This window comes from Pipra filicauda, unplaced genomic scaffold, assembly GCF_003945595.2.
Source record: "Pipra filicauda isolate LSUMZ 115617 unplaced genomic scaffold, ASM394559v2 scaffold88_size2543281_pilon, whole genome shotgun sequence".
NCBI classification, from domain to species: Eukaryota; Metazoa; Chordata; class Aves; order Passeriformes; family Pipridae; genus Pipra; species Pipra filicauda.
Window position 1 is genome coordinate 1,016,025 of NW_024105075.1, and position 24,793 is coordinate 1,040,817.

Sequence of the window (24,793 nt, forward strand, 5' to 3'; positions counted from 1 at the left end):
CTTGATCATTGCTCTTTTCACACATCCATGCCCAGATTTTTTACCCTAATTTCCCTGTAAGTGGGCTAATTTTTGCATGGGCAGTTTTCATGATAGTATTACAGGGCTTGATTAGACCCTCAGAAATCCTCTGATACTCCAGCTAATTGAATGTTGAAAACCTACATAAATAAATATTGCTCAAATAATGTTTTTATTTCTTGTGGTTAAAGAGAAGATTAAATGTCTTAAGAAGATTAAATGTCTTAAGGGTAAAAAAAAAAACTTTAAAAAGTGTATTTTCCCTCTAAAAATCCAATGATTTTAAAATTGCATGATCTGTTGTCTGATTTAAACATATCAGGCTGGTGCTAGTGCCTCAGGAAGGAGTAGAAGTAGCAGCATAACATGCATATCATTCAGGATCTGACCTTTTGAGTCACTAAATCATCTAACAAGCTGAAATTTCTTTGTTACAGAAAGAGATAACAAAACTCAACACCACGGTTGACTTGTAGGGAAACTACTAACCCTATAGCTGTGGCACAATATGCGTTACAGCTGCTTTTTTTGATTACTTTTTTTCCTACTTAATTTTTTTTCTTTCGTCTCTTCTTCTCCCCCACTGGAATTTATAAAGGAATGTGGAATAGAATCATGACCATCTGAAGATTCAAGCTAATTGGGGAACAAAAGCAAGTGAAGAGCAGATGTGGTTAGTTAGCTTTGTTGCCATCTGTCACAAATAATCAGAGTAATTTTGACTGTGGCTAATATAGTCAACACAGTAGCATTCACCATAAACATTTCTCCTACTAAAAATCTACCCTATAACCTTGATTAATATTACTTGTTTTTAGTAACCCACCCTGGATCTCTCAACCTAAATTCTTGTTTCTGTCACCATAAACAATGTTTTATTTAAGTTTTACGTAATTAGTACGCATACAATTGGTAGCAGCTGTTTTTAACTGTCACTTTTTACAAAATGGTTCTAGTTTACTTCACCTTGAGGTCAGCTTTCAGCACCATATCTACTGAGAGAGAAAAGCTGAAGCAGATGCTGGAGCACGATGCATCTTCATCTCCATCTGCACAAATAGTGGGCTTGAAGAATGCCTTATCATCTGTAAGTGACATGCTGAAATTCACTGAGCTTCATTGTCATCAGATACTACTTTTAAATTTTATAGTAGATAATTTCTGATTCTTTGGTGTCTATTCTGTGCTAGAATGTGCAGAATTTAATCACAGCAAGTTCTACATATGGAGTTTTTCAAAGACTCTTTCCTAAATGTTAAAGGTATTGTCAAACTATTGAAGTTTGAGAGATGGATTGATTTAGGTATATAGTATAATCTGTATCATTTGGTGTTAAGAATCAGAGGGTTGCTCTGTGACTATGAGTCTCTTTCTAAACATTCACTGTCTAATCACCCAGTTCTGGTAGCTTGCAGGTTTCCTTTTCCTTTTCTTTACCTAAACAGCACTTGAGTGTTCACTGTATGACCTGGCATAAAGTAAAGGTGAGAGTGGCTGAAAGCACTCCTCTGTCCCTTCTAATGCACGAGAGCTTCACCGTGCTGCACCAAGACACTGCAAAGCAAATTCTAGTACAACTTGTTTACATTGACTTCCAACCTTAATTATCTCTTAGTCCTCTAATAGCAGCGATGGAGCTGGTAGGGCAGAGTTCTAAATGACAAAAGATTGTGCTCTTTAAAAAAAGGGAGAGGGGGAGTGTTTGGTTGGTGTGCTTTATGTAATTGTTTGAGACCAGAACTTTCAGATTGGTCATGTTTCAGTGTGTCTACTGAACAGTGATCTGATTTCAGAGCAATGAAGGCCATCATTACTATGGCCTTAAAATTTCAGTGTTTATTGCAAATACCGCATCAGAGGCAGGGGAGACTCTCTGACACTGATCAGTGTGACGTAGATCATCTTAGAGTTATTTCAGTATGAAAACTTCCCTTTGCTTTACAAAAGCTACATGTGGTTATAGTTTTTTAACATACCTCTTTGCCTAGACCTTCAAAGGCCATGATGTCTTCATAGCATTTAGAGAAAGCTCAAGCCTGGTGCATAATAACTATACTTGCTCACTTGCACTTCTTTGGTTTTGGCTTTCAGATGTTCCTCTTTTGATATTTGAATAGGTGACTTTTATTTTCCAGGGTTATTCGCCTACCATTTTATATCAAAAAATCAGTTTTAAGATTGCTGAACTCAGAGAACACTCAGTTTAGCATGAATTATTTTGGTTTTTTTAGGCAGTGAAATTCTGTTGTCCATCTTCATCCTGTACATGTCTTTTAAAAGTAATTCTTTTAGGTCTTATCTGATACTTAATAAGCCTTTTGTAGCCAATCCAGAAGTCATCTGTGAACCTTGGCAGTTTCAGCAGAGGTTAACGCCTCTGAGGGCCTGCAGATCTGCAAAGCCATGATGCCAAAAGAAATGTTCTCACCCTGTACAGCAGAGATCCTATAGGAGAAAGGAATAAGCTTCATTTGGAAACATAGGAAAGATGGATATGATAAACTTGACATATTTTGAAGACTTCCTTGCGAGAGAGTCCTGTGTTGATGACTTTGACTTCATGTTTGTTGTTGTTCATTTTATTTGTTTTCTGTACAGGAGAAACAAAAAATCAGACTCACAGGTTTAAAGCTATCAAACATAGCTCTGTTTTGCTCTCATCAGCCTGGCAGGGGAAGAAAAGTGAACAGATTTAAAGTGGATAAAACACCACAAAATTAGCATCTCTGGCTGTGCTTCTCCCTAATTAAGATAGTATCCTTGACCTACACACAATCTGAGAAAAGCAAATACAGAATGAGAATAAATACAGTATTTTTGGTTTTGGGAGAGGAAGAAGACAGCAGAAGGAAGAAAACATTCTGTAGCAAACAATGAAAATGGGAAGATGCTATTATGGGGCAGCTGTGTAAATTCTGTTTTGCACTTACCTTATGCTGTGGGTATAACACAGTGCTGAATGCTTGATGCAGAAGTGCTAAACACCTGTATGGCAAATTCAGCCCACATATAGTTTAAGCCAGAAATTATTTTCTCCCCTCCATCATCACTTTGAGCTTACTTGTCTTTCCTGCCCCCAAGGTGATTTTCAACAAAAAGCACTTCCAAAATCAGAAGCATTTGTGGGATAACACGGATGTGTAAACAGCAGGGTTCTCCATGTCCTGGTATTGATTCAGATCACTGAGTCTTCAGTGTTGTTCCAAAATTAGTAACTCAGTCTTTTATTTCAGAGATATTTTCATTGCAGGCAGGGTTGCACTCTCTTCCTACAAGTCTACTTTAGTTGACATTTGTCCATCAGATGCACCCAGCATGAATAAATAACATGTAACAAGCATGAGTTTGCAGTTGAGGCTTTTTATTCTGATCATTGTTATTATAATCTGATAGGACATGAATTGTACCTGTACCTGTGAGAATTTAAGTCTTATTTCTCTGTCAGTGGAAGGCAAAGGGAACTGTCAGTATGGGAAAATCAAATGGTTTTGGATGTGGCAAAAACTAATGTTGAGAGAGGCTCGGCTGGAAATGGAGGTGAAGGAAGGGAGCTTGAAAAGAAAAAAGATGCACAAAATTAATTTATAACTTATGAAATAGCTTGCAAACCTTGAAATATCCCTACCGTCTCTGACTTTTTTTTTTCCACTTATGTGTCTTTTCCCTCACACTGAACAAAAATAGTTTTGAGAGATAACGAGTAAGGTTTGAAGAATTTAAGGTAAATGATTTGCTGAATCGGTAAAAAATGATGTGGTGGTGTTTTATACTGCACTTTAAATACTCTTTACCCCTGTTTACACAATAAACCCACATTTGAGTTAGTTGAGAGAACTTTATATCCCCAATATTTTTGTTAAATATTCCAGGCAATAGCACAAAATACAGATCTTAAAGACCGGTTACGCAGAATACATGCCGAATCTATGATCCTTGATTCAGCATCTAATGCAAAATCAAGTCCAGATTTGGTGAAGGTGGGTATGGATTTCCTCTTTCAGTGATGTCTGCTCCTCAAGCCCCTACATCTAGACAGTGCTGCGTAGCTGCATCTTGTCCTTTCTTGATGTCTCCCCTGTGGTGTATTGTGTTAGCAAATCGAGTCTGCTTTTGTGGTTGTGAGTCATGTCTGATGATGCGTTGTGTGATATTTGATTTCAAAGACTTTCCTTGTGAGCAGGTTTCCTGAGCACACCTTCCGTTGCCTTTTGCTACTGGTTCCTGGTGTTCTCCCTCACCTCCTGCCTGCTTCTCATTCAGCATGAACAGAGCTGCCACTTTATTACCCTCATGCTGCTGTTTCTATCGCCCTTAGTCCCTTGTTAACTTTCAAGTTCTGTAGACCTTTTGTTGACTGTTGAAGTATTGTTAACCCACAATGTTGGCTACTGGTGTGGATCGTGTAAGGTTTAGAATACTTTTTAGACATTTCCATGAAAGGATCAAAGTTAATTGGACATACAAGAGCTCTTTCCACCATTTAGTTTTCTTTTTGTGAAGGCAGGAAGTCTTCTATATATCCAGTTAGCCACTTTGAGATGCATTGATGTTCAGACAGTCTTCTGGCTCACTGCAGAATGCATGTGAATATGGTGTAATTAAAAGTCATAAGATCTAAGTGTTAATGGTGTTAGTGAGGGAAGCCAGAACAGTGTTATTTCTGATGGATTTTCCTATATGTTAACTCATACAGAAACCTCTGCTGCGCTTGTAGTATAAATCTTCCATTAGAACTTGAGTGGATGTAATGCTGGGGGTTTTATATAACTAATTATTTCCTTTTCTTTTTAAAGACAGTTTAGTCATTCCATCTGTTCACTTCTGGCTTAGTTCTGTTTCAGTGGAGCTGTGTGTTGGTCATATTTAGCTGTTCAGTTTTTGGGGTTTTCTTCCTTAAGGTAGTTGATCATTCTAATGCCTTTTGGTTTTAATCCCATGAGAATTTGAACAACACTTAAACTGCTATCCAGAAAAGCATTAATGCACTGTTATTTAATTTCAGGAGTTCTTTATTTTCTTATTTAGTGGACATCCTTGCAGTGACAATGGATTATTTCTGAAACTTGTTCTGTGCACTATACACACATAGAGACATACATGGCAGAAACAGATTTCAGAAAGTCCTTAGAGGTTTCATTCACAAATTCCCTCTGGCAAGGTTTGGGATGGAACTTAAAGATAAAATCACATATACTGGAGAAGTTTAATTTTAAAATTGATGAGGACTGTGATACAGTAGTGCTGCTCTGAGGAAGACAGGGTCACTGCACAAAACTTGTTACTAAATGATACATCGGGTGCTATGATTGACCTGTGAAAATTGAAGCAGCGTAAGATAGTATCTCAAGCCTTTGCATAAAGGAAAAGTTTAGTTTGTCTGTTGGGTAGTTGAATTGTAATTCATCATGCCAGAGTGGGAACATGGAAGAAGACAACCTGAAACTTATGTGTTAGATATAAAAACCTGCTGTTCTTTTATGAGTCTTTCCTGCTCACTTTCCTTCTCAGATTCAAAATAGTATTGGAAACAATCCCAGTAGCAATGCTTATGTGTGTAAGATTTTTTTTTTTTTTTTTTTTACTGGTAGGCTGTAAACTGGTAGGTGTAACTGCCTTCCACAGAAGAGACAATATTGAGGTTTCCTCTTTTTTCCCTGCTGTATCAGAAGGGGTTTTTTTAAGTCTTTTGTATAGCAGTTTGCCTTTTTTCCATGTCACCATTATCAGCATGTGCTGAATAATGTTCCATACAATAGTAAAACCTACCAACAGAAAAGCTTTGAAAGAAGATTTGTCAGTTTGATTATAGATTTATCAGACTTTTCATTATGTTTTTCTGAAAATAAAATACTACAATTCCTGCAAAATTATGATAGAGCAGTCATGGTTACACGTTAGTAAAGCACCTCATGCCGAAAAGCAGCTAATACAGTCCTTTGGGCCAGCTTCCTTTGTATTGGTGGAGTTATCAGGAAAAACAATAGTGCTCAGTGTTCTCCAACTTTTTTACTGTATCCACAGAATGAGCCAAGTCTCACTGGTCACCTCACCTTTGCTAGGCCACATTTTGGAACTTCGCTTACACCAATCTGTAGAGCTTCTATGGGAGGAGTTATCAAGATCTCTGTGGCAGAGATTGTGCCTCCAGCAGCAAAAGCAATTCCACTTATATGGTTTTGATAGTGTGTTGGTTTTGGATAACATGGGAGATATCTCCAGCATGGATATAAAGGAAAGCTTTCCAAAGAACAACATAGAAAATTAGTGAAGAAAAAGAGCTAGGAAAACACTATTATAAAGAAAGCAACTTTACCCCTCTGAATTTTGTACACCACGGTACTGCAGGCTTTGCAATAAGCAAGGCTTAGAGAGGAAAAGACTGATTCATTTGCCAAGATCAGAAAGGAGCGTGAATCTAGGATGTAATATAAAGATGTGGGAGTTTTGTCCTTTTGTGGGCTTTTTGATGGTACACTTGTATATATCTGGCTAAATCATTAAAATAGCAAAACATTTTGACATGCAGCACATAACTGACTTACTGAATAGGCATTGCTTTTTTTTACCTTCTTTTTTCCTTCTTCTCTTTGATTTGTTTTACTTTGGTCTTAAATCCCTCTTTGAAACACATGTTACCTTTCACTTAAATTGGAGAGGAGCATGTGCAATCTTCTCCCAGTGTTTTACAGCCCTTCAAGTTATGTGATTGTGGAATTGCATGCATAAATGTTGTTTGTGGTACTTCCCCTCTCAAAATTTTTTATTTCTTTTAAACAGGAAAATTCAAGAGAAGAAGGCAGAGGTCTTGTTCACCAGGTCTCCAATGAAAGCAGACTGTCTATAGCTGACTCTCTCACAGAATTTTTTGATGCACAGGAAGTCCTACTGTCTGCTAGTTCATCAGAAAATGAGGTCTGAGCAATAAGATTGATATCATTCTGATGTAGTTTCTTATCTGCTAATTGACATGTAGTCTTTCTGAGTGCCAACTGTACATTAGAATTCCAGAAAATTTGAATTTTCAAAACATTTGGAAAGTAATATGCCATTTGTGTTTATTTTCTGTCATTGTCTCTTCACAGTAAGGTGTAGCAATTATTATGGAGAACTCTTATATACACATCAAGGCAGATGGCAATTAGGTAGCTACTATGCAGATACTGCATATACTGTATTGTCTGCCTTCAGTCATTATACAGGTGCTTAGGGAGTCACATCACAGAAATAGTTAGTCATAGCTGTCCTTGTGGTATCTGTAGGTATCTTGTGGCTGGTGTCGTGCACTTTGAAATGTATTAGCTCATTTTGTCACCTCTTTTGAGTTCTGTAACAACCTTGGTCTTTGATATGAGGAAAGCTTGGTCTTCTTAGCTATGAGGCCAAGAAGACCAAGCGTGTCTCCACTAAAAGAGTAGCTGAATTTTCAGTGATGATGATATCTCCTAAACTCAGTGGTGTCTTCTTAGGGGTTTGTAGCATTTTTCTGTAGTACTGAAAATGGTTCAAATATATTAAAAAGATAATTGCAGTGGACAGTAACAATTTTCTCATGCATATGGGGTTATTTTAATGAATGAATATAATCTTGCTTTTTTTCCCCCACACTCAGGTATCGGATGATGACTCGTATGTAAGTGATATCAGTGATAATGTCTCAGAAGATAACCTAAGCAATGACATGGAGAATGAAAGACAAACTTTAGGTAAGTTCAGTTTTTTCTTACACCATGTTTTGAGAATTTTCTTTGTTTCTGTTTGGTTGGGATACTTTTTTTTCTTCTCTTACTAGATAATTAGGTATTATAGGTTTTGAGATGTAAACAGCCTGTGTTTTTTCTCTTTAGCCTCAGATTTTTTTTGAACAGCAGATTCTGACTAAACTGTTTAACAGGGCCTGGCTACCGTTGATTAAGCAGGATAGTGGTTCTGTATCAGCAGGAAAACACTTATTTTCTTGACTTCTTTGGTGGAGCTCCCACTCCCTCTCAGTTTCACATGGCCACAGGATTTTTCAAAGTAGCAAGACCTAACTGATTTTTTTTTCAAAAAGTAATTTTCTTCTTGTCACACTGTTTTTTTCAGTCTGCAATTTGACAACCCCATTCAGAATTGTGTTGTTTTAGCAGAACTCATGTTTAAAGGAATGTGAGAATAATTGCACACTGGCAGGCCTAGTGCATGTTTTAATCATGATAGTCTTGTTAGTACATATGCTAATTTAATTGTCTTTCAAATTAGAAAGAGATTCAAAAAAAGGGGGAGAAGAATTGATCATAACAAACTGATCAGCTTTGTGCCTTGAACTCCTTTCAGCTAACCACAATGTTCTTCCCACTCTAACAATGTATTTTTATCTTCAAAACTGCTGAACACTGATTTCTCACTAGCAACTGTTTCCTGATCATCTCCAAGGACCCGTGGATCCCTGTGAACCTGGGTAGTTTGATATGCCTGGAGAATTGTTGTATTTTGTAACTGTTCAAAAATGAAGAGTTTGTTGTTTTGTTTTGGGTTTTTTTTGTAAGATAGGAAAGAATACAGATTTATTTCATATCATGATCAGGACCTTAGAAAACTGTACTGGTGTGACTGTTCATCTTCTTGTAACAAAGGCTGTCACTGTATCAGCAGTACCTCCGCGTGCTTCTGGTACCTGCTATTTCTGTGCTTTGGGCAGCCTGCCACTGCCATTAATAGAAACCTGAGTGTCTTTTTTCTACAGGGCTTTAGCTGCACCATAAATTGTGTGATTATGATAAAATCCTCTGGCCACTGTAAGGTAGAAGGTCAGACCAGATGTTGATAATGGTCCAGTTTGGCCTTAAAGGTCACTGAGTCTAGCTGGAAGTCAGATGTACGAATCTCCTTAAGTATTGATGCTGTCTGTTTGTCACAGCTCTTGCAAACCAGAACTGCAGAGGCTTTTCTGTAATGGGGGGTGGGCAAATTTCAGTGTATAGAAAAATTGGTATCTGAATATCTTAGTTCTTACTCTACTCTGTTTTTTCACCATTTTACCCCAATTAACGGGCTACTGCAGAATATGTAAATAAGTCAGTTAGTAGCCAGAATCCCATTTCTGGGATCCCTTGTAATCAAGGATAAATCTTTAGCATTTACCTCCTTCTCCAGGTATCTCCTCATTCCTGAGGTATCTAAGGGAACATCCTTGTTTTGGGCCTCTTCTGATATTAAATAAATTCTTCCAATAGGGAAGTATAGGAGCCAATCTCTTAATTCTCAACAGTATAATTGTTTCAGATAGATTTTTTGATTCCTAGTGCCCATGCCATTTTTATGCAAAAAGAAAGATACAGGCAAGGGACTGCGAATAGTTCACCTGTCCTTTTTACAGTAACTCAGCCACATAAGCTATTAGGACTGCTAGTTTGCAAGTGACAGGAAAGATGGAAACTTCTTTCTCAAAATTTTGAGGCTGCTGATTACACTTTAAAATCTCCATGTGAGGTGTGGGCTAGCAGGCATGGAGAAGCTTGTCCTTGGGCTTATCTGTCACTGCTGGAAGCACTGCTGACACCATGCTTATGTCAGTGGAACAGCAGAAGAAATGCTTTTTGAAATTGTGCTTTTAAGGGCAGGGATGCTTTGGGCATGTGCAGCACAGAAGAGATGTGCTGCCCAGTGTGATTTTAATTCCTCTGAGACAAAGCTGTGTGAGGAAAGCCAGGAAAGGATGGGGGTTGACAGACGGAGGCTATGCCCAAAGGTCTCCAAACAGTAAATGATTCTAAGGCAGCAGCTTACTAGGTGCTCCTAAGGATGTGTAAAGATAAAATATGTTCCTGTAGTGGCAAACACATTCCTCTCTGAAACGAAAGTGATGTACAGCTAAGCAATGTAATCACTTCAGGCTAGTGCCTGTTGCAGAAGCTTGTAGCTCTATTTGGATCCTGCTACAAATCATTTCATGGCACACTTAGAACTATTTATCGTGTTCCAATGGCCTTGATGTAGCAACACAGACTTCAGATTTTCATTTCAAGGACTCTTGACTTGAGTATTTTTATTTTTTTTTGTCTTTAGCAAACCCATAGCTCCACAGTTTCCTCAGCTTTTCTACCTTTAAAACACATCATTTCTCCATCACTGTATGGGCGTATCTCAAAGCTAACGTCACTAAAAAAGTTTAAATGATATAGGAACACTGTGGAAAAGTCTGCATGTAAATTTGTGTGCAGTAAATTTCCCTGGTAGGAGTATTCAAAAAAGTAGGAAAAGATCAGTAGGAGTTGTTATTATCCCTAAATCTGTAAGTTACATCTCGCCTTCTGAGAAGTGTCAGTTTAATTGAAGCTCTGTCACGGAAGGAGGTTTTATGTCCCTCAAACAGATAGGAATCCATCTCTGTTACAAATAAAGTGGTTACAATATTTACTCTTTCAAATTCAATGGAAAGTCTGAGTCTTTTCTTACATCCTTTAGGGGAAAGGAAGGTAATTTTTTTACTCATCTTTTGTACCTGGCATTTACCTCAGTTAAAATACATAAAATCCTGTTCTTAATTTTGTCATTTTTATAACAGACTATCTTCAAACCACAAGTGAAATACTTGAATGAATTGTGGGTGGAAGGAAGTTTTGACAGAAGAAAAGATGGTTGCATTTTAATGTATGTGTGCAAGGGGGATGAAACTAAGTAAGTGTGAATTGACTTGTTCTACCACTTCCTTTTCAGACTGTATTTCTGAAAGTGGAATTGGATGCAATTCTAAACGGAGAACATGTTTACCAGCTCCATGTCCTAATACGAGTAACATCAGCCTGTGGAATATCCTGAGAAACAACATCGGAAAGGATCTCTCCAAAGTGGCCATGCCTGTTGAATTAAATGAGCCACTTAACACCCTTCAGCGTCTCTGCGAGGAGCTGGAGTACAGTGAACTACTGGATAAAGCAGCGCACACACCGAACCCATTTGAGCGGATGGTAAATATGTTATTCCAAATACTTGGTAACATTCAATATAATTGCAATAGAGTAAATATAAAAACAGTGCTAAAGAAATGAAGATGTTTGGTTGCATTTTTCTGTTCCTCTCAGCTGAGAGAGGCAAACTCTCCAAATATGTGCCTGTACATATTTACATAGCCACTGCTTTTGACTCCTCTACATCATTTCTGTTGCCTTTTCAGGAAGCCTCTGTTTTCTCAAGTACCTTGCTGTTCTGCAAGTTTAAACAGAAAAGGAGCTTACTTCTGTTTTGCAGCTCTTGCTCCGTAAGATTAAAAATTTACAGCAAAAAGGGAGGAGAGGATTGAGTATAAAAACTACAATTTCTCTTCTTTCAAGGGTGTCTGATCTGGTAACACATTTGTACATAGAGGATGCTGGATCTTCCAACCCTACAAAACTGTGATATCTCTGTATTGACTAAATGAGCTCAATATTTTTTATGAACTGGTATTCTGAAGTTTTGAGGTTGATCCAAAATGTTCAGGATCACAAAACCAGGCAATACGATTGTATGTTGGGTACAATAATGGTGTCATCTTCTGCCAGTGCAGAACTCTGAATTCTGCACTTGAACAAGAGAAAAATGCATTTCAGTTGTTCTGCTTCTAGGTGTACAAGAGCTACTTAATATGTAAGCCCATAAATAAAGGATTAGAAACTCCCTAAATTCTCTTAAAAGGAAGATAAAGATTTTCCCATAAACTGAATTTTTCAACTCAGTATATCTTATCTTAAAATAAGGTTATAAATGAATGTAAATAGTCATGTTACAAATACTTTCTGAAAAGCCTTTTGCCTCATTCTGACAGTCTCAAGGGTTACAATTTAGGGTTTGTTCCCAGGGTGTGGCTGTTCACCGGGGTTTTCCAGTCCATAGTTTTTGTTCTGTTGAGAACATATGCTAACAGGAAAAGGAAATGAGCAGTAGTTTTTCATAGGGGAGTGAAAAGAAGCTTTTTCCCAAGTGTCTGGAAATTACATCGGAAAGGAGTAATCTTTGCCTTTGAGAAATTCCTGAGGCAAAATTATTTCTGGATGTTGCATAGTAAATGCAATAGTTCATAAAAGAGACTTTCTTAAGTGGATTTGGTTTCTAAAACTGTGAAAGGAGAACATCTACACCTTCATAAGATGAGGAAAAGGAAATGAAAGAAGAAAAATAGTACAAAAAAGACTTGAATGAAACAACCCCAAATTCTAAATCCTCATGTTTAGAAGGAATTGTGCTTGAGCTGACTTGGGTTACCTGTGTCTCAGTCCTAATCAAGAACAGTTTCATGATTAAGTCATAGCACACAGTAGATAAAAGATAATTTAATTCAAACTGCCTTAGAAATAGCAAGCTTGGTGAAAATTCATCCAATGCTTCCTGTGCCATGTTTAGATAAAGGATAGTTGGTAGATCTATGGAATCACAGACTATAACTATAAAAGTCAGTTATTATACAAAATCTAACAGTGATTTTTAAGGTTACTGCTTTGAGCTCTGTTGCAGAATGCTAAACTGTTTCAAACACTTTTCAGAAATGCTTTTTTTGATTGACGAGATTTGCAGTGTCTGACACTAATAATTCCATTCCTGGACTGTTGACTGACTCTCTGAAAACTGAATAATTCTCTGATGTGTGAACTAGGGCTTAACTTGCAGGAGACATGCATGTGTATAGTTTTGCAAATGATGGGAAAAATACAGAATCTGATGTTAGGATACCTTTTTTTTTTTTTTAATTTCTGTCATAAATTAGTTAATCAAAATGCAAAACATGTTCTTCCCAGGTGTATATAGCTGCATTTGCAGTCTCTGCGTATGCATCCAGTTACTACCGAGCTGGAAGTAAGCCATTTAATCCTGTACTTGGAGAAACCTATGAATGTATTCGTGAAGATAAGGGTTTCCAGTTCTTTGCAGAACAGGTATTGTATGCTGCAACCCCTAGAATTGCTACTTGATACGTTGCATCATTCTAAATGTGTTTCTGGAATCCCCTGGAATTAATAACAAAATACAAAATTACTTTACATAACCTGAGCCCAGCAAAAATCAAGGGATGTTGCTGAATTATAAATGAAGGAAATTGTTTTTTTTGAGGAAAGTCTGCTAAGTCTGGCACGGAACGTGACAACCAACAGCTGACACTCAAGAAGCAAAGGCTGGCAGGCTGCCTGCTCCAGTAACTAGATAATTTGGTTAAGTAGAGTGCAATTCCTCATGCTGAAATCTGATCAGGACTGCAACAAGCATTTACATTCTTGCCATTTTCTTTTGTATGTGATCATTACAAATACTGTATCTTCAGCTATTTAATATCGTCTTTTATAACAAATATATCCCTTGTGTGAGTCAATCAACCACAAGTATTTTCTATGGCACCATAAATATTTCTGCTTCCTCTACAAATACTTTTGTAGGCTAAGCCTTTCACATCTGGTACCACAGCTGAGTAGGTGAAAGATGTATACAACCCATCATGGTCTGAGTGTTTATGAAGATAATTCCTCAGTAGGAGAATAATTGTTAAGTATGGATGAAAAATATTAAATTTAAACAAGCCAAGTTACCAAAATTGCTAAGCTTGAAACATATGTTAAAGAGGTATAAAACTTAAATATCTGGTGCCTAGGAAAGTAAGAATGACTGAAAAGTGTCTAATTCTGTCTAGACATAACAAAAAAAGTGCATTGTGCAGAGGTGTACAACCCAGAAATTTGATCAGAGAAAGACTTCTAAGAGCCTTTATGAAATGGAAAGTATTTTTGATCAGCTCTGAAGGTACAGCATTTTGCACAATATGTTGTGGAGCTGACAAAAAGGAGTGCTCTATGATGTTTCCTTGGTCTCAGGAAATGCCACAAGCAAGGGCAAAAATAAGGAGAGGGGAAAAAAACCCAACAGAAAGAAAAACATTCAAAGCAAGAATCAAATTTAAAGTTCAAGCAGTGTATCTGGTTCTTCACTGTGCTACTTCAGTAGTAAGATTACATGTATAGAGCACTGCAGTTACCAGTGTAACATCAAATTGGAGTAACAAAGGTGAAAATGGTTGATACTGAGCTTAACGTTACACTGAATTAAAAGGAGAAATTTTCACCTGAATTTTGGATAAATCAGTATGAAGGCTACTTTTTATAAGCAGGATTTTTAATACATGAGGAGGCTTGGACTGTATTGTTCTAATACGTGAAATAAGTGATGTGAGTTTACAGAGTGGTAAAGTTACTGTAAGAGTATGTGGTAGATAAATATTAGGAAGGGAGGAAATAAATTTCATGCAGCCTGCAAGTATTAAATATTTCTCTTTGCATCAGGAGCAGTTGCTTATTGCTTATGCAATACATAATTTTTTTAGTGTGGATAATATGTAATCCATAGAATAGACAAAATGTATAAAATAACAAAGATTCTGATCTATTACTAGAGTGAGTTTAGAATAACTCCTGTTAGCACCATGACCTTACTCTGGAATTATAACAGTTTAAGTGAGAGCCAAGTTTAACCCATGTATTATAGTGACATCTGGGGTTAATCTAGGTACAGTATGTAAGAGTGAGTGATGCTCTTGGTGGATTAGGCCATAGCTGAGAGTAATTAGTACTTTTATCTTTCTTTTTAAACCAAGTAGAGGATTTCAATAAGTAACTGGAAGCCTGTGGAAAAAATGCTCAATAACGGATTTGCAAAGTGAGTAACAAAGAAGAAAGTAAAACTGCATTTGAGCCATGTAGGTGGTTAAGAAATTAAATTCATAGTGGGAAATAGCAATTTGACTTTGAAAATAGAGTTGCCCAAAGGACTGTAGGCATCAAAGCGCTGGTCCTGATCTGTTCTTAGTGTTCAGCCAGAGGGGAGAATTCTAAGGCAAGGAGTAGTGGCTGCTTTCACTTTGTGCAGATTTTTTATTTACTATTGCATTTGAATAGTCTGCATTGTGTATTTGTTTATTTACTCTCAGTCCTTGCTTTGCTCTTCTGGTGGTTGCCCTAATTCATGTACAGCCATCACCCAAAGCTGATGAAATGCAGTGTACGTGGTTAGAGTTTTGCAGTAGAAACACCTGGGGTGTCACTAGTGCAGCGGAAGGGGTTACTGGATGGAATTTTGTGGCTTGATTTCTCCACCTTCGGCCCCCTCAGAGATGCTGATTGCTGTCTCCTCCCTCATAGTCAGGGGTTTGTGGTTATTTACTGTACAGAAGCTTTAGGCCCTTTGTTGTGTGGGGTTTTTTTGTTTGTTTGTTTTAATTTGTCTGTGTACTCAAAGTGTGGCTTAATCTATTAAGAGGTCCTAAGGGTAAATTTAATTATCACCTTACAAACAATGTATAAAATATATAGCTAGATTTTCATTCAAACAAAATTCACAGGCCTTTTAAAATAAGTGTTTCCCATTTCTTTCAAGGCTTCTTAAGCCTCAGTACCTTATTAATCTCACTGCCTCCCCCTTCAGGGCACAACTGCAAAGGGAAAGTAAATGTTCAAATTGTAAATGCCGTATGGGAGTGAAAGGGGAAAACACCAAAAAACACCAAAATGATAGTTCAAGGGTTAATATGTTCATATTTTTCCCCCCCCTTTTATGTCTTGTTAGGTCAGTCACCATCCACCTATTTCTGCATGCCATGCTGAATCTGTGAATTTTGCTTTTTGGCAAGGTAACTCTTCAGTCTCTCATTTACTTTTATAGTGTTCATAATATTTTCATTGTATGTCTAACACAAAATATGCAGAAATTAGGAAAAGTTGAAATTCCTTCTTTAAGTGTATTAGAATGCCTTTAAGAAATGCTAACCTATACTTACTTGCATGCTTCTTACTTGGATTTTCTGCTATTATAAAAAAGTTCAAGGTGTTTTGGTTTGGTTTTTTATATATAATATTAATTATTCTTTTAATGTAAAAATGTCTGCAGTTCTTAAAAATCAGGGGGTTTTGGATGTGTGTGTGGTTTTTTTTTAGTAAAGAAGAATTGTACCTCAAGCTATTTATAAAACAATCTAGAAGACAACATGAAAAAACCTATAAGTTAAATCCTGAACCTTGGCAAATCTTGTAAACCTGTTCTGAAAGTAATTCTCAAAAATGGGCTTAACAGCAAGGGAAAATACATTTACATGCTGGCATTATTACAGTATGTAAGGTTTTGTGCTGTGTAACTCCTAACATTGTTTCAAAGGACGTGTGTTGAAGCTTTGTTTGCTGTGTAATGCTAGTGAAGATGTCAGCCAGTAATAGTACCTTGTGTGGTTAGATAATTTTAGAGTGTACACAAAACATAACTATGCCTTTTAACTCAGTTAAAATCCTTCACCTAGAGGTTTGTCAATTCACAATGTAGCCATATTATAATCTTTTTTTTATGATTGGCTCTGCTGACTTGATTATAGCTATTACAGATGTAGCCATAAAGAACAGAAATTGGAACCCATTAGTCTGAGTTTTATTATTCCATGTAATTCTTTGCTTTGTAAGCAAATACAGAGACACAAGAATCCTTTTGTTGTTAGCCAAAAAGCTAAGATGACCAAAAACATATTCAGTAACTGAATACTGTATAAATAAGACTAGATAGCAGCCTATCTTAATAAAAATAGATGAGACTGATTTGTTTAACAAATCTTGACAACTGTTATCACTCAAATATTTTAACACTTCCGTTTAGAGAAAAAAGGTCTGCTGTAATAATGAGAGCTGAGAATCTGTTTAATGAGAAAGAGTCTGAGATCTGGTCTTGATGAGCACTGGAGAATCGACCAGGGTATGGTAGGGTTTAGGTTTTCTTGTTTGTCATGTTTTTGAATGCGGCTAGCTGAGCTTACAGGAGGTCTAGACAGTGACTTTTTTCCATAGCAAAGGCAATTTTTAAATGCTGTGACCTCTTGTAATGGGGTTATATTAACATATGTGTAGAAAGATTAACATCAAGTTAATCATAAAGGCAGCTTGTCAGTGAGTTTAGTACTTTCTGCATACAAAGATCTTTTCACTTGCTGTATTACCTTCTCAGCTGAAAAGGAGATAGTACTCAGCAACATTGCCAGAGTAGTGTTGTCATCCCACCAGAAACAGACCTTAGTTCATGTGTTTCAATATCAATAAATCTCTTGATCATTTCTAGTGAACTAGAAGACTGAGTTCTGACAGGGACAGATATTTTGGAAGTAGCTTTTCATGACTTAGGAAGCTGACTCTGCAAAGCAGTGTCGACACATGAGCAATGGAAATTAAGAAAGTTCCAGCTATTACAACATCTGTGCCTGAATTAGTCTGAGCATATCTTTGAAATAACACTTTGCTTTTCTCTGCTGTCGTAAAATTCTTGCATGATCAAGTTGCACACTGGTTCCCAAGATGTCTCCCACATACTGATCACTGTGGGACAGCTTTGCCATCTGTGAGAACATAGAATGTGAAACAGTCTGGTAATGCATTTAAACTGTTAAACTCAGCAGGGTTTGCTGTTTTGTTCTTTCTCTTCCATCCCACTGCAGAAGAGAGAAAGCTAGTACAGAATTCAGCTCAACAATGTCATACTCTAGGTAGTGTTGGACCTGTTATAGGGCGGTGTAGAAATCACAACAGAATCGCTGTCACTGAAGATGCTGACTAAGCATCAAACTTCAAAACAGAAAAAAACCCAAAAGGTCCTTCTCTCAACTGATAACAAAAGGATCATTTTTTTTCCCATTCTGCCTTATGTCCCATTCCAGTCTTTGCAATGGTAGTCAGCTTGGTGTGGCTCAGTCATCACTTGTACATATATACTTGGCAGATACGTAATCTCCTAACTGTGGTTTGAGCATCTATGTCACAGCCACCATAACAACTTCCCCAAAGAATTGCACGGGAAACAGTGTTTTGTTTTCCTTGTGCTAGAACTAACATCTTTTTGAGACTAGAGTTGAATTTTCCCCTCTTTTTCAGATTGTGTAGGAAATGGAGTTCCTGGTGTCTGATATAGGAAAGGTACCATTCCCCTGAGCTCTGAAGTTATTATGGAAGTTACCATCTGATTATCTAGCCCAGTTTAACTCTAAACCCCTTTTGCCATGCTTCTCTATATTTCTTTCTCCTCCAGGTGTTTTTGCTCAATAAATTTGGTTAAACTTGCATTGAGTTTTCTTATCTTTTTGGGGTTTTTTTTAAGAAATGATGTGACTTGGACGTTTTTCTGTGATTCAGTCAAGATTTTAAAAGGACAGTTAAACTTACAGAGGAAGTTAGACTAAATCCCTCTGTAATTTTGTGCCTTTTGAAACATTCTTTGACCTCTTCACTGTGGATGTTCTTGTTATACTTTTGTATTTGAAATTCTGCTTTTGTTTTTGAAAATGTCTGCATTCATTCACTAGCAACTGAATTGTAGACAAGTATATGCTGCCTATAGCTTTTCAAATTCCTTTCTTTTAGTTTTTGAGAGGATTTTAAACATCTGTTACTTTGCTATTTTAATAATAATATAATGAAAATCAAACAAAACAAGCAAACAACAAAAAACCCAACAACCAATGTTCGAAGGTCCACAGCATTCTTTGAGCACTTATGTTGCACTTTGTTATTTTGAATTTCTTGACAATAAAGTAGAACTCAGGAACAGACTGATTCATCCATGCCTATGACTAAACCTATCTTTTTTTTTTTTTTCTTCTTCCTGTTTCAGATGTAAGATGGAAAAACAAATTCTGGGGAAAGTCCATGGAAATTGTTCCAGTTGGTACAACACATGTAACTCTTCCAGCGTAAGTGCTGCAGTTGTGCATTGCTGTCCACACATAGGCACAGATGTGCTTGCACACACTGAAGCCACATTTATCCAGATGAAAACAAGCTGTGCTGTGCTTTGTTAGACTTTTAGAAGAACTGGTGACTATGATTTAATTTAAAAAGAAAAGGGGGAAAAGGGGAAGAAGAAGAACCCCACCAAACCAAAACCAGAAGCACTAACTCTTCCAAAAGTTATAGCAAACATTGAAAAAAAAATCACTGCTGTGTGCCTTGAAAAAAGAAAAGTTGGTATTTTCATACTTCAGTTGAATTTCAACCTTTATGCATTTTAAAGTCACAGAGGAAAACTGCTTGGTAGAGGAAGCTACCAATTATTTTGCTTGAATATGGGTTTGGGGGAATGGATGTTGTTGTTGTTGTTCCTGTCTTTGTACCTATATTTGTATGGACCTTGACACCATGGGGTCCTGGACTGTAGGTGAGGTCAACAGCCATCACCACTGCAGAAATAATTATTGTAGGTGATAAATAGAACCGGTTACATATCTGGTATTTATTATCCAAGGGAGTAAGCAGCCACTGTAGTTAAGTGTTGAGTATAGTTTTTTGTTTTGTTTTTGTTTGTGGTTTTGTTTGTTTGGGTTTTTTAATAAAAATCTGCAATGTTCCTATGCTGGCTTGTCAAAGTGCCCATTATTGATCAACAATTAAAATCCCTTAAAATTTGACCTATATCCATCATGTTTGCAGAACCAGAGATCTAAAAGTTGAGTAATGTTCCAATTAAATCTGTTTTCCACAGAAAGAGTACAAAATTAATTATTTTGCCAATTTAAAAAAAAGGAATAAAAATAGTTCAAGAACGTAGCACTCACCAAACTAAGGGACTAAGCATGCATTTTTCTTTTAAGTGGATAAAATTGTGATATCATAAGATGTTATTCAAAAGATAATGTATAAACCATGTTATGTTCATAGCAGCTAGCCTAAGTTGTGGAATGAAAGGTTTTTAGGATGTGAATGAGGGTTCAGAAGCAAGATAACTAATATTAGAACTCATAATGGGCTGATGAACTGGAAAACAATCTGATTTATATGTGATCTCCATGTGCTGGTTTCTATCCCTGTGTATTTGATATAGAATTAGGTACAGAAAAGGTGCTAAGGCTATAGGGAAAAATAAAGCATTAGTATTAAGGTTAATTTTGGAGCAATTACAGTTTTTTAGCATTTGTGATAGACCGTGTGACCTGCATAGTTAGGGGCAGAAAAACAAGTTACTGTGGGGTAAATTGGTCACGTTATCTGCTGGTCTGTAAAAACTGTCTTTGTGTGTGTGCTCTTATAAAACAGTAAGTGAAAGCAAGGGATGAATAGGAGGTAAGGACAGATTCCAATATCTCTATGGAATGTGTGTGAAGCAGTTGCTATGGGGAAACTGGTGCTTTCTAAGTTTATCCTTTACCTTACCAGTAGTGACTTGGCTATTCGTACCCAGAACAAATTGTAGAATATGTCTTCATGAAACTTTCCTCGATGTTTTATAAAGCTGTTTTATAAGAACACCTACTTCTTTAATAAAAGGTAGAATGTTGTGTTACCTTATTGGCATTTGTTCATCTCTCCCTGTCTGCTATCTTCCAGTGTGCAACTGCATCTTGAAGTAGCTGGTGAGAAGTTTTGCTCTTGCCTAAAGCAAAAACATAGGCTCAGCCTTGAGAGCTTGAGCCAAGCTCATCCCACTCACTAAGTCGTCAGATGACTCTAGTGGCCCATGTCCTTGTGTTTTCCGTTGTCACTGTGTTACAAGCTGTGAAATGGGCATTTCAGACAGTAGAAGCCATTAGAATGATTTCTTTTGGAAACTTAAAACTGGTAAAGAAGGATAAGTAAATTGAGAGAAATCTGAATTCAAGACCAAAGTTTATAGCAGATGCAAAAAAGGTTTTGTGGGAGACAGGATTGCTGTCATAGGGTTTGTTCTGAGAAGGTGTGGAACAAGAAAATGAGGCATTCCAGGAAAAAAAAATGTATTTTGAGTTTCTTTGATCAGGTTTTCTGCAAATATTTTCACAAGTTTATGAGCTCATTTGAACATGACACATGATTTTTCTTGTGTGTATTTTTCCTTACAGTTTTAAAGACCATTTTGCATGGAACAAGGTGACATCTTGCATCCATAACATCTTAAGTGGGCAGAGATGGATTGAACACTATGGAGAGATCATCATCAAAAATCTTAATGATGACACTTGCCACTGCAAACTGACTTTTATAAAGGTAACCACAGCAATGTTGGCAGTGTCTTTTCTAACAGACACAGCAGTGGGTGGATATGCTCTCTGACGAAGCTCAGTACTACTGTTTACAAGCTGTAATTACTTGTGATTCTGAGCAACTTTAACTCTGAAGGAATTGCCATTTACTAGGCAGAGCCAGACAAGAAAGAGAAACAATAGCTTTCTCAGGTGATTTCACTGGCGTTAGGGAAAAGTATGGAGAAAGGAAAGGAAGAAATATCATGGAAAACTTACTCTCAGTTTGATGGGAGACATAGGTACAAGCTGTCTACTGACAGTGGTTTACCACATGCCTCCTGCTAACCCACTGGCATGTGCTGTGGTTGTATTCATTCAACAACTGTAGGTTATGGTGTTACTCAAAGCTTTTTCTTCACTACAAGGCCTCAAGATACAACTTCTTCAGGAATTGTCCTTAGAACTGAAATCAAATTTGGGTTTTGGTAATAGATGTCTTCTTCTTCTTCTTAATAAAGGAAGTCAATGAAAACACAAAGCAATGCTAAAATTTCTAACCCGAGAAATAGTTTTGCAAAGCATGTTAGGAGACTTACCTTAACCTGCATTTTCTGTGTCTGATTGCTGGAGAAAGGCTGTGCTTTACACAGAGCAGACCATACAGATACAAGGAATTACTTCAGTGTACCTATGCAGCATGGTGCTCAGCAGCAGGAGGAAAGTTTTCTTATTTGTTTTCCTGAATATCTAGTGTTTCTAAGAAGCATTAGGGTGATTATTTTTTTCAAACACTTATTTGAAAATACTGTAATGTAGTTTCAGAGCTGCAGTAGATGTTTAGAGTTCAAATTTTAAAGACTGAGAGCCTACAAATCTCACGCTTTTGATATTGTAAATTGTCTAAATGGGAGATTAAAGTATCAATTCCTTCTCTTCCTCTTCTGCAAATTTGGGGAAGATGTAGATAACTAAGTCGGGAGTCCGTGTCAACTGTCATTGGGCAAAATTCAAGATCGGCTATGCTTCGCATAGTACTGTCCCTAAAAAAGTTAAACCACATAAATACGATTCTCAATGTTAGTATTTTAATAAGCTGATTTATAGTACTAACAGCAGTTGTTTGCATATGATATTTTAATGCACACCAAAATTAATAGTTTTCATTTCAGAAAACTGCTCTATAGCATGGTGCTACTGGCATGGCAAAATGAACCACACTTGAGCTCTTATGCACCTTTTTTCCCTTGTTCCTTTTAATTCTAGGCGAAGTATTGGAATCCAAATGCACATGAGATTGAAGGCAGTGTCATGGATAAAGCTGGGAAAGTTGTGCATCGACTCTTTGGGAAGTGGCATGAAAGTTTATACTGTGGAACAACTTCATCTTCAAACTGCATATGGAGAGCAAGTTAGTGATCAGAACAGCTGTTGTACAGGAACTGAGATCTGCTTGAGAAGGAGCTTACTGTTTTTATTTCTTTACTAGGCCTCAATTTCTTTTTATTTCTCTGTAAAATTAGATTTTTGTCAAGCATTAAGAATTTAGACCAGAGAACATCATCCATAATATGGAGGACTTAATCCTGTGGCTTCCTGCATTTTCTCCATTCTCCCTCATTTTCGTATTTGGGCATGACGTAGGTATTGAGGACTCTAACAGGAGGGAAATAAAAAAAAAAGGAACAAACCCCTCCACTGCTTGTATAAAGAAGTGTCATGTATTTCATGTGTTAAACATTGGAGGATAGCCCACAAAGCTCAGTTCTGTAATGACAGCCATAACTGAACTCCTCCCAAACTCGTGGGATTTTGTCTACTGTAGTTTGAAAAAGCACTATGATAATAGTATGGCCTTCATCACAGTTGTGCTCTGATTCAGCTGAGAGAACAGAAATCTGTCTTGTTGCAGAGCAATTATCAAGGGGGATGTTCCCTTTTGTTACATTATTAAAAACCTCTTGTTCCTGCAGAACTGAGGCTGTGGATCAAGGATAAACAAATGACTGAAGGGAGCTTGGAATTTTTATTCTAAAGATAATAACATTTACTTGGAATTCTGAATGTACTCTTTTCTTCCGTAGATCCAATGCCTAAAGATTATGAACAATGGTATGGATTTACTCAATTTGCACTGGAGCTAAATGAATTGGACCTTCAAACTAAGTCATTACTCCCATCCACTGATACACGTTTTAGACCAGACCAAAGGTAAAAAGTTTTAAATACCTTCCTTAAATTGTTCTTAATCTTCCATACACTCACTTTGGCCTAAACTCAGACTATTTTGAGTTAGTTTTCCTTAAGTGCTTTTTGATAGTGTAGTTGTCTGCAGAGGTAGCTGTTTGCCTTTGAAACACTGTGAACTACCTGCCATAAAATGGGGGAGAGGAACACCAATTGTGTCTTGTATTGCTGCTGCTACAGGTTTCTAGAGGAAGGGAATATTGAAGGAGCTGAAATACAAAAGCAGAGGATTGAGCAGCTACAGAGAGAACGACGGAAGGTGCTAGAAGAAAACAATCTAGAGCATCAGCCTAGATTTTTCAGGTACTATATAATATTTAGCATATGCTATCATTTATTGAAATTCCTAATTATAGATCTGATTATGAATTATCATGGAGCAGGCTCCAGTTTTTTCCAGGTTTCTTCTAAATACTCGTTTTTTTATACTTTGGTGATGTAGCATACTCCAGACTTAGTTAAAACTCAGGATTATATATTACTTTTTCATTAGTGCATCCTTGAATTTCTTTTTAATTTTTTTGCCTTGATGGCGATTGATACTTAGTCTACATTTGAATCTGCCTGACTGACAGAATCTTTGATTCTTTCAAACGAGGTGAAATAGCTGGATTTATCTTAATTATCTCTGCTGAACTTCAGTTAAATTCAGTGGGATTGCCTGGTGCAGAAGTGTGCTGAGTTGGAGCCTTTCATTTCCAGCGCTGTTTTCAAACAGGTTTCCCCTATTTTATGGGGAGAGAATTATCATTCTGAGGGACTTTATCTCTTCCTGTTGTAAATTAATTAAACAGGAGACTTCAACCATTGAAAGACAAAAATGAATGCCAGTGGGGATGTGGTCTTTTGCCCTCCAACTTCTCTCTTCTCCTGCAGTGAAAGAGTTGGAGCCAAGGTGAATGCTGTATGGGCCTATGTATCACAGTTAACAGATTGGGATTCTATTTTTTCTGAATAGAAAAAATAGAGGAACACAGAAATGTTTATAATAGGTATAAATAGGTGCAAAAAGAGAATGGTTCAGACCACTAGATATCTGATAAGCTGGTGAGCTAACTCATCATTTGCCAATCACACCTACTAAAGAGAAGCAAATATTACTTTCAGCAGGATAGAGGCAGTCTAATACTTTGTGATTGTATATTCACAATGAGAATTGTGAATAAGGATCAGCATTTGAATCCTTACAATGAGGATTTGAAAACGGAGTTTTGTGCTGTAGATTTAAATAGTGGAATAAAGAATTTAATTACTATATAGCAAAAGTATTAGAGCAGATATAAATTAATGCATTTGGCTTTTCAATAGTGATTTCTCTCTGCCACAAGCCTTGATTTACTTAAAAGAATAATTAGCGAGTGTGCCAAACATGTTGTGCACTAGATTAAAAGCAGATTGATTTTTTGGCTCTTGACTGAGAGCTATAGGCTCTCTTTATGCAATAAACATGGTGAGCCATCTTTGGACAGGTAGAAGTCAAGTTTCCCCTCAAAGCTGCTTTTGAGACCATGAAATAAACCTGGGCTGTAGTTTTAAGTACCAAGCACAGACATATAACAGTGAGAGTGAATAGTGGGT

At 37.0% G+C, this 24,793-nt stretch overlaps 1 protein-coding gene across 2 annotated transcripts in view; it reads left to right on the forward strand.

Moving 5' to 3' along the window:
* Window positions 1-24,793, forward strand: part of OSBPL3 (oxysterol binding protein like 3) — a 93,654-nt gene that overhangs the window by 60,990 nt on the left and 7,871 nt on the right. Inside the window, exons 11-22 of one of the 2 annotated variants that reach the window (XM_027738439.2) lie at window positions 978-1,108; window positions 3,891-3,998; window positions 6,799-6,933; window positions 7,631-7,724; window positions 10,717-10,967; window positions 12,771-12,908; window positions 15,580-15,643; window positions 18,649-18,727; window positions 20,849-20,993; window positions 22,235-22,379; window positions 23,053-23,179; window positions 23,396-23,518. In XM_027738439.2, coding sequence (XP_027594240.1) covers window positions 978-1,108; window positions 3,891-3,998; window positions 6,799-6,933; window positions 7,631-7,724; window positions 10,717-10,967; window positions 12,771-12,908; window positions 15,580-15,643; window positions 18,649-18,727; window positions 20,849-20,993; window positions 22,235-22,379; window positions 23,053-23,179; window positions 23,396-23,518 — 1,540 coding nt within the window. The remainder of the gene's footprint in view (window positions 1-977; window positions 1,109-3,890; window positions 3,999-6,798; window positions 6,934-7,630; window positions 7,725-10,716; window positions 10,968-12,770; window positions 12,909-15,579; window positions 15,644-18,648; window positions 18,728-20,848; window positions 20,994-22,234; window positions 22,380-23,052; window positions 23,180-23,395; window positions 23,519-24,793) is intronic. The other variant, XM_039390942.1, reaches the window with a different exon arrangement.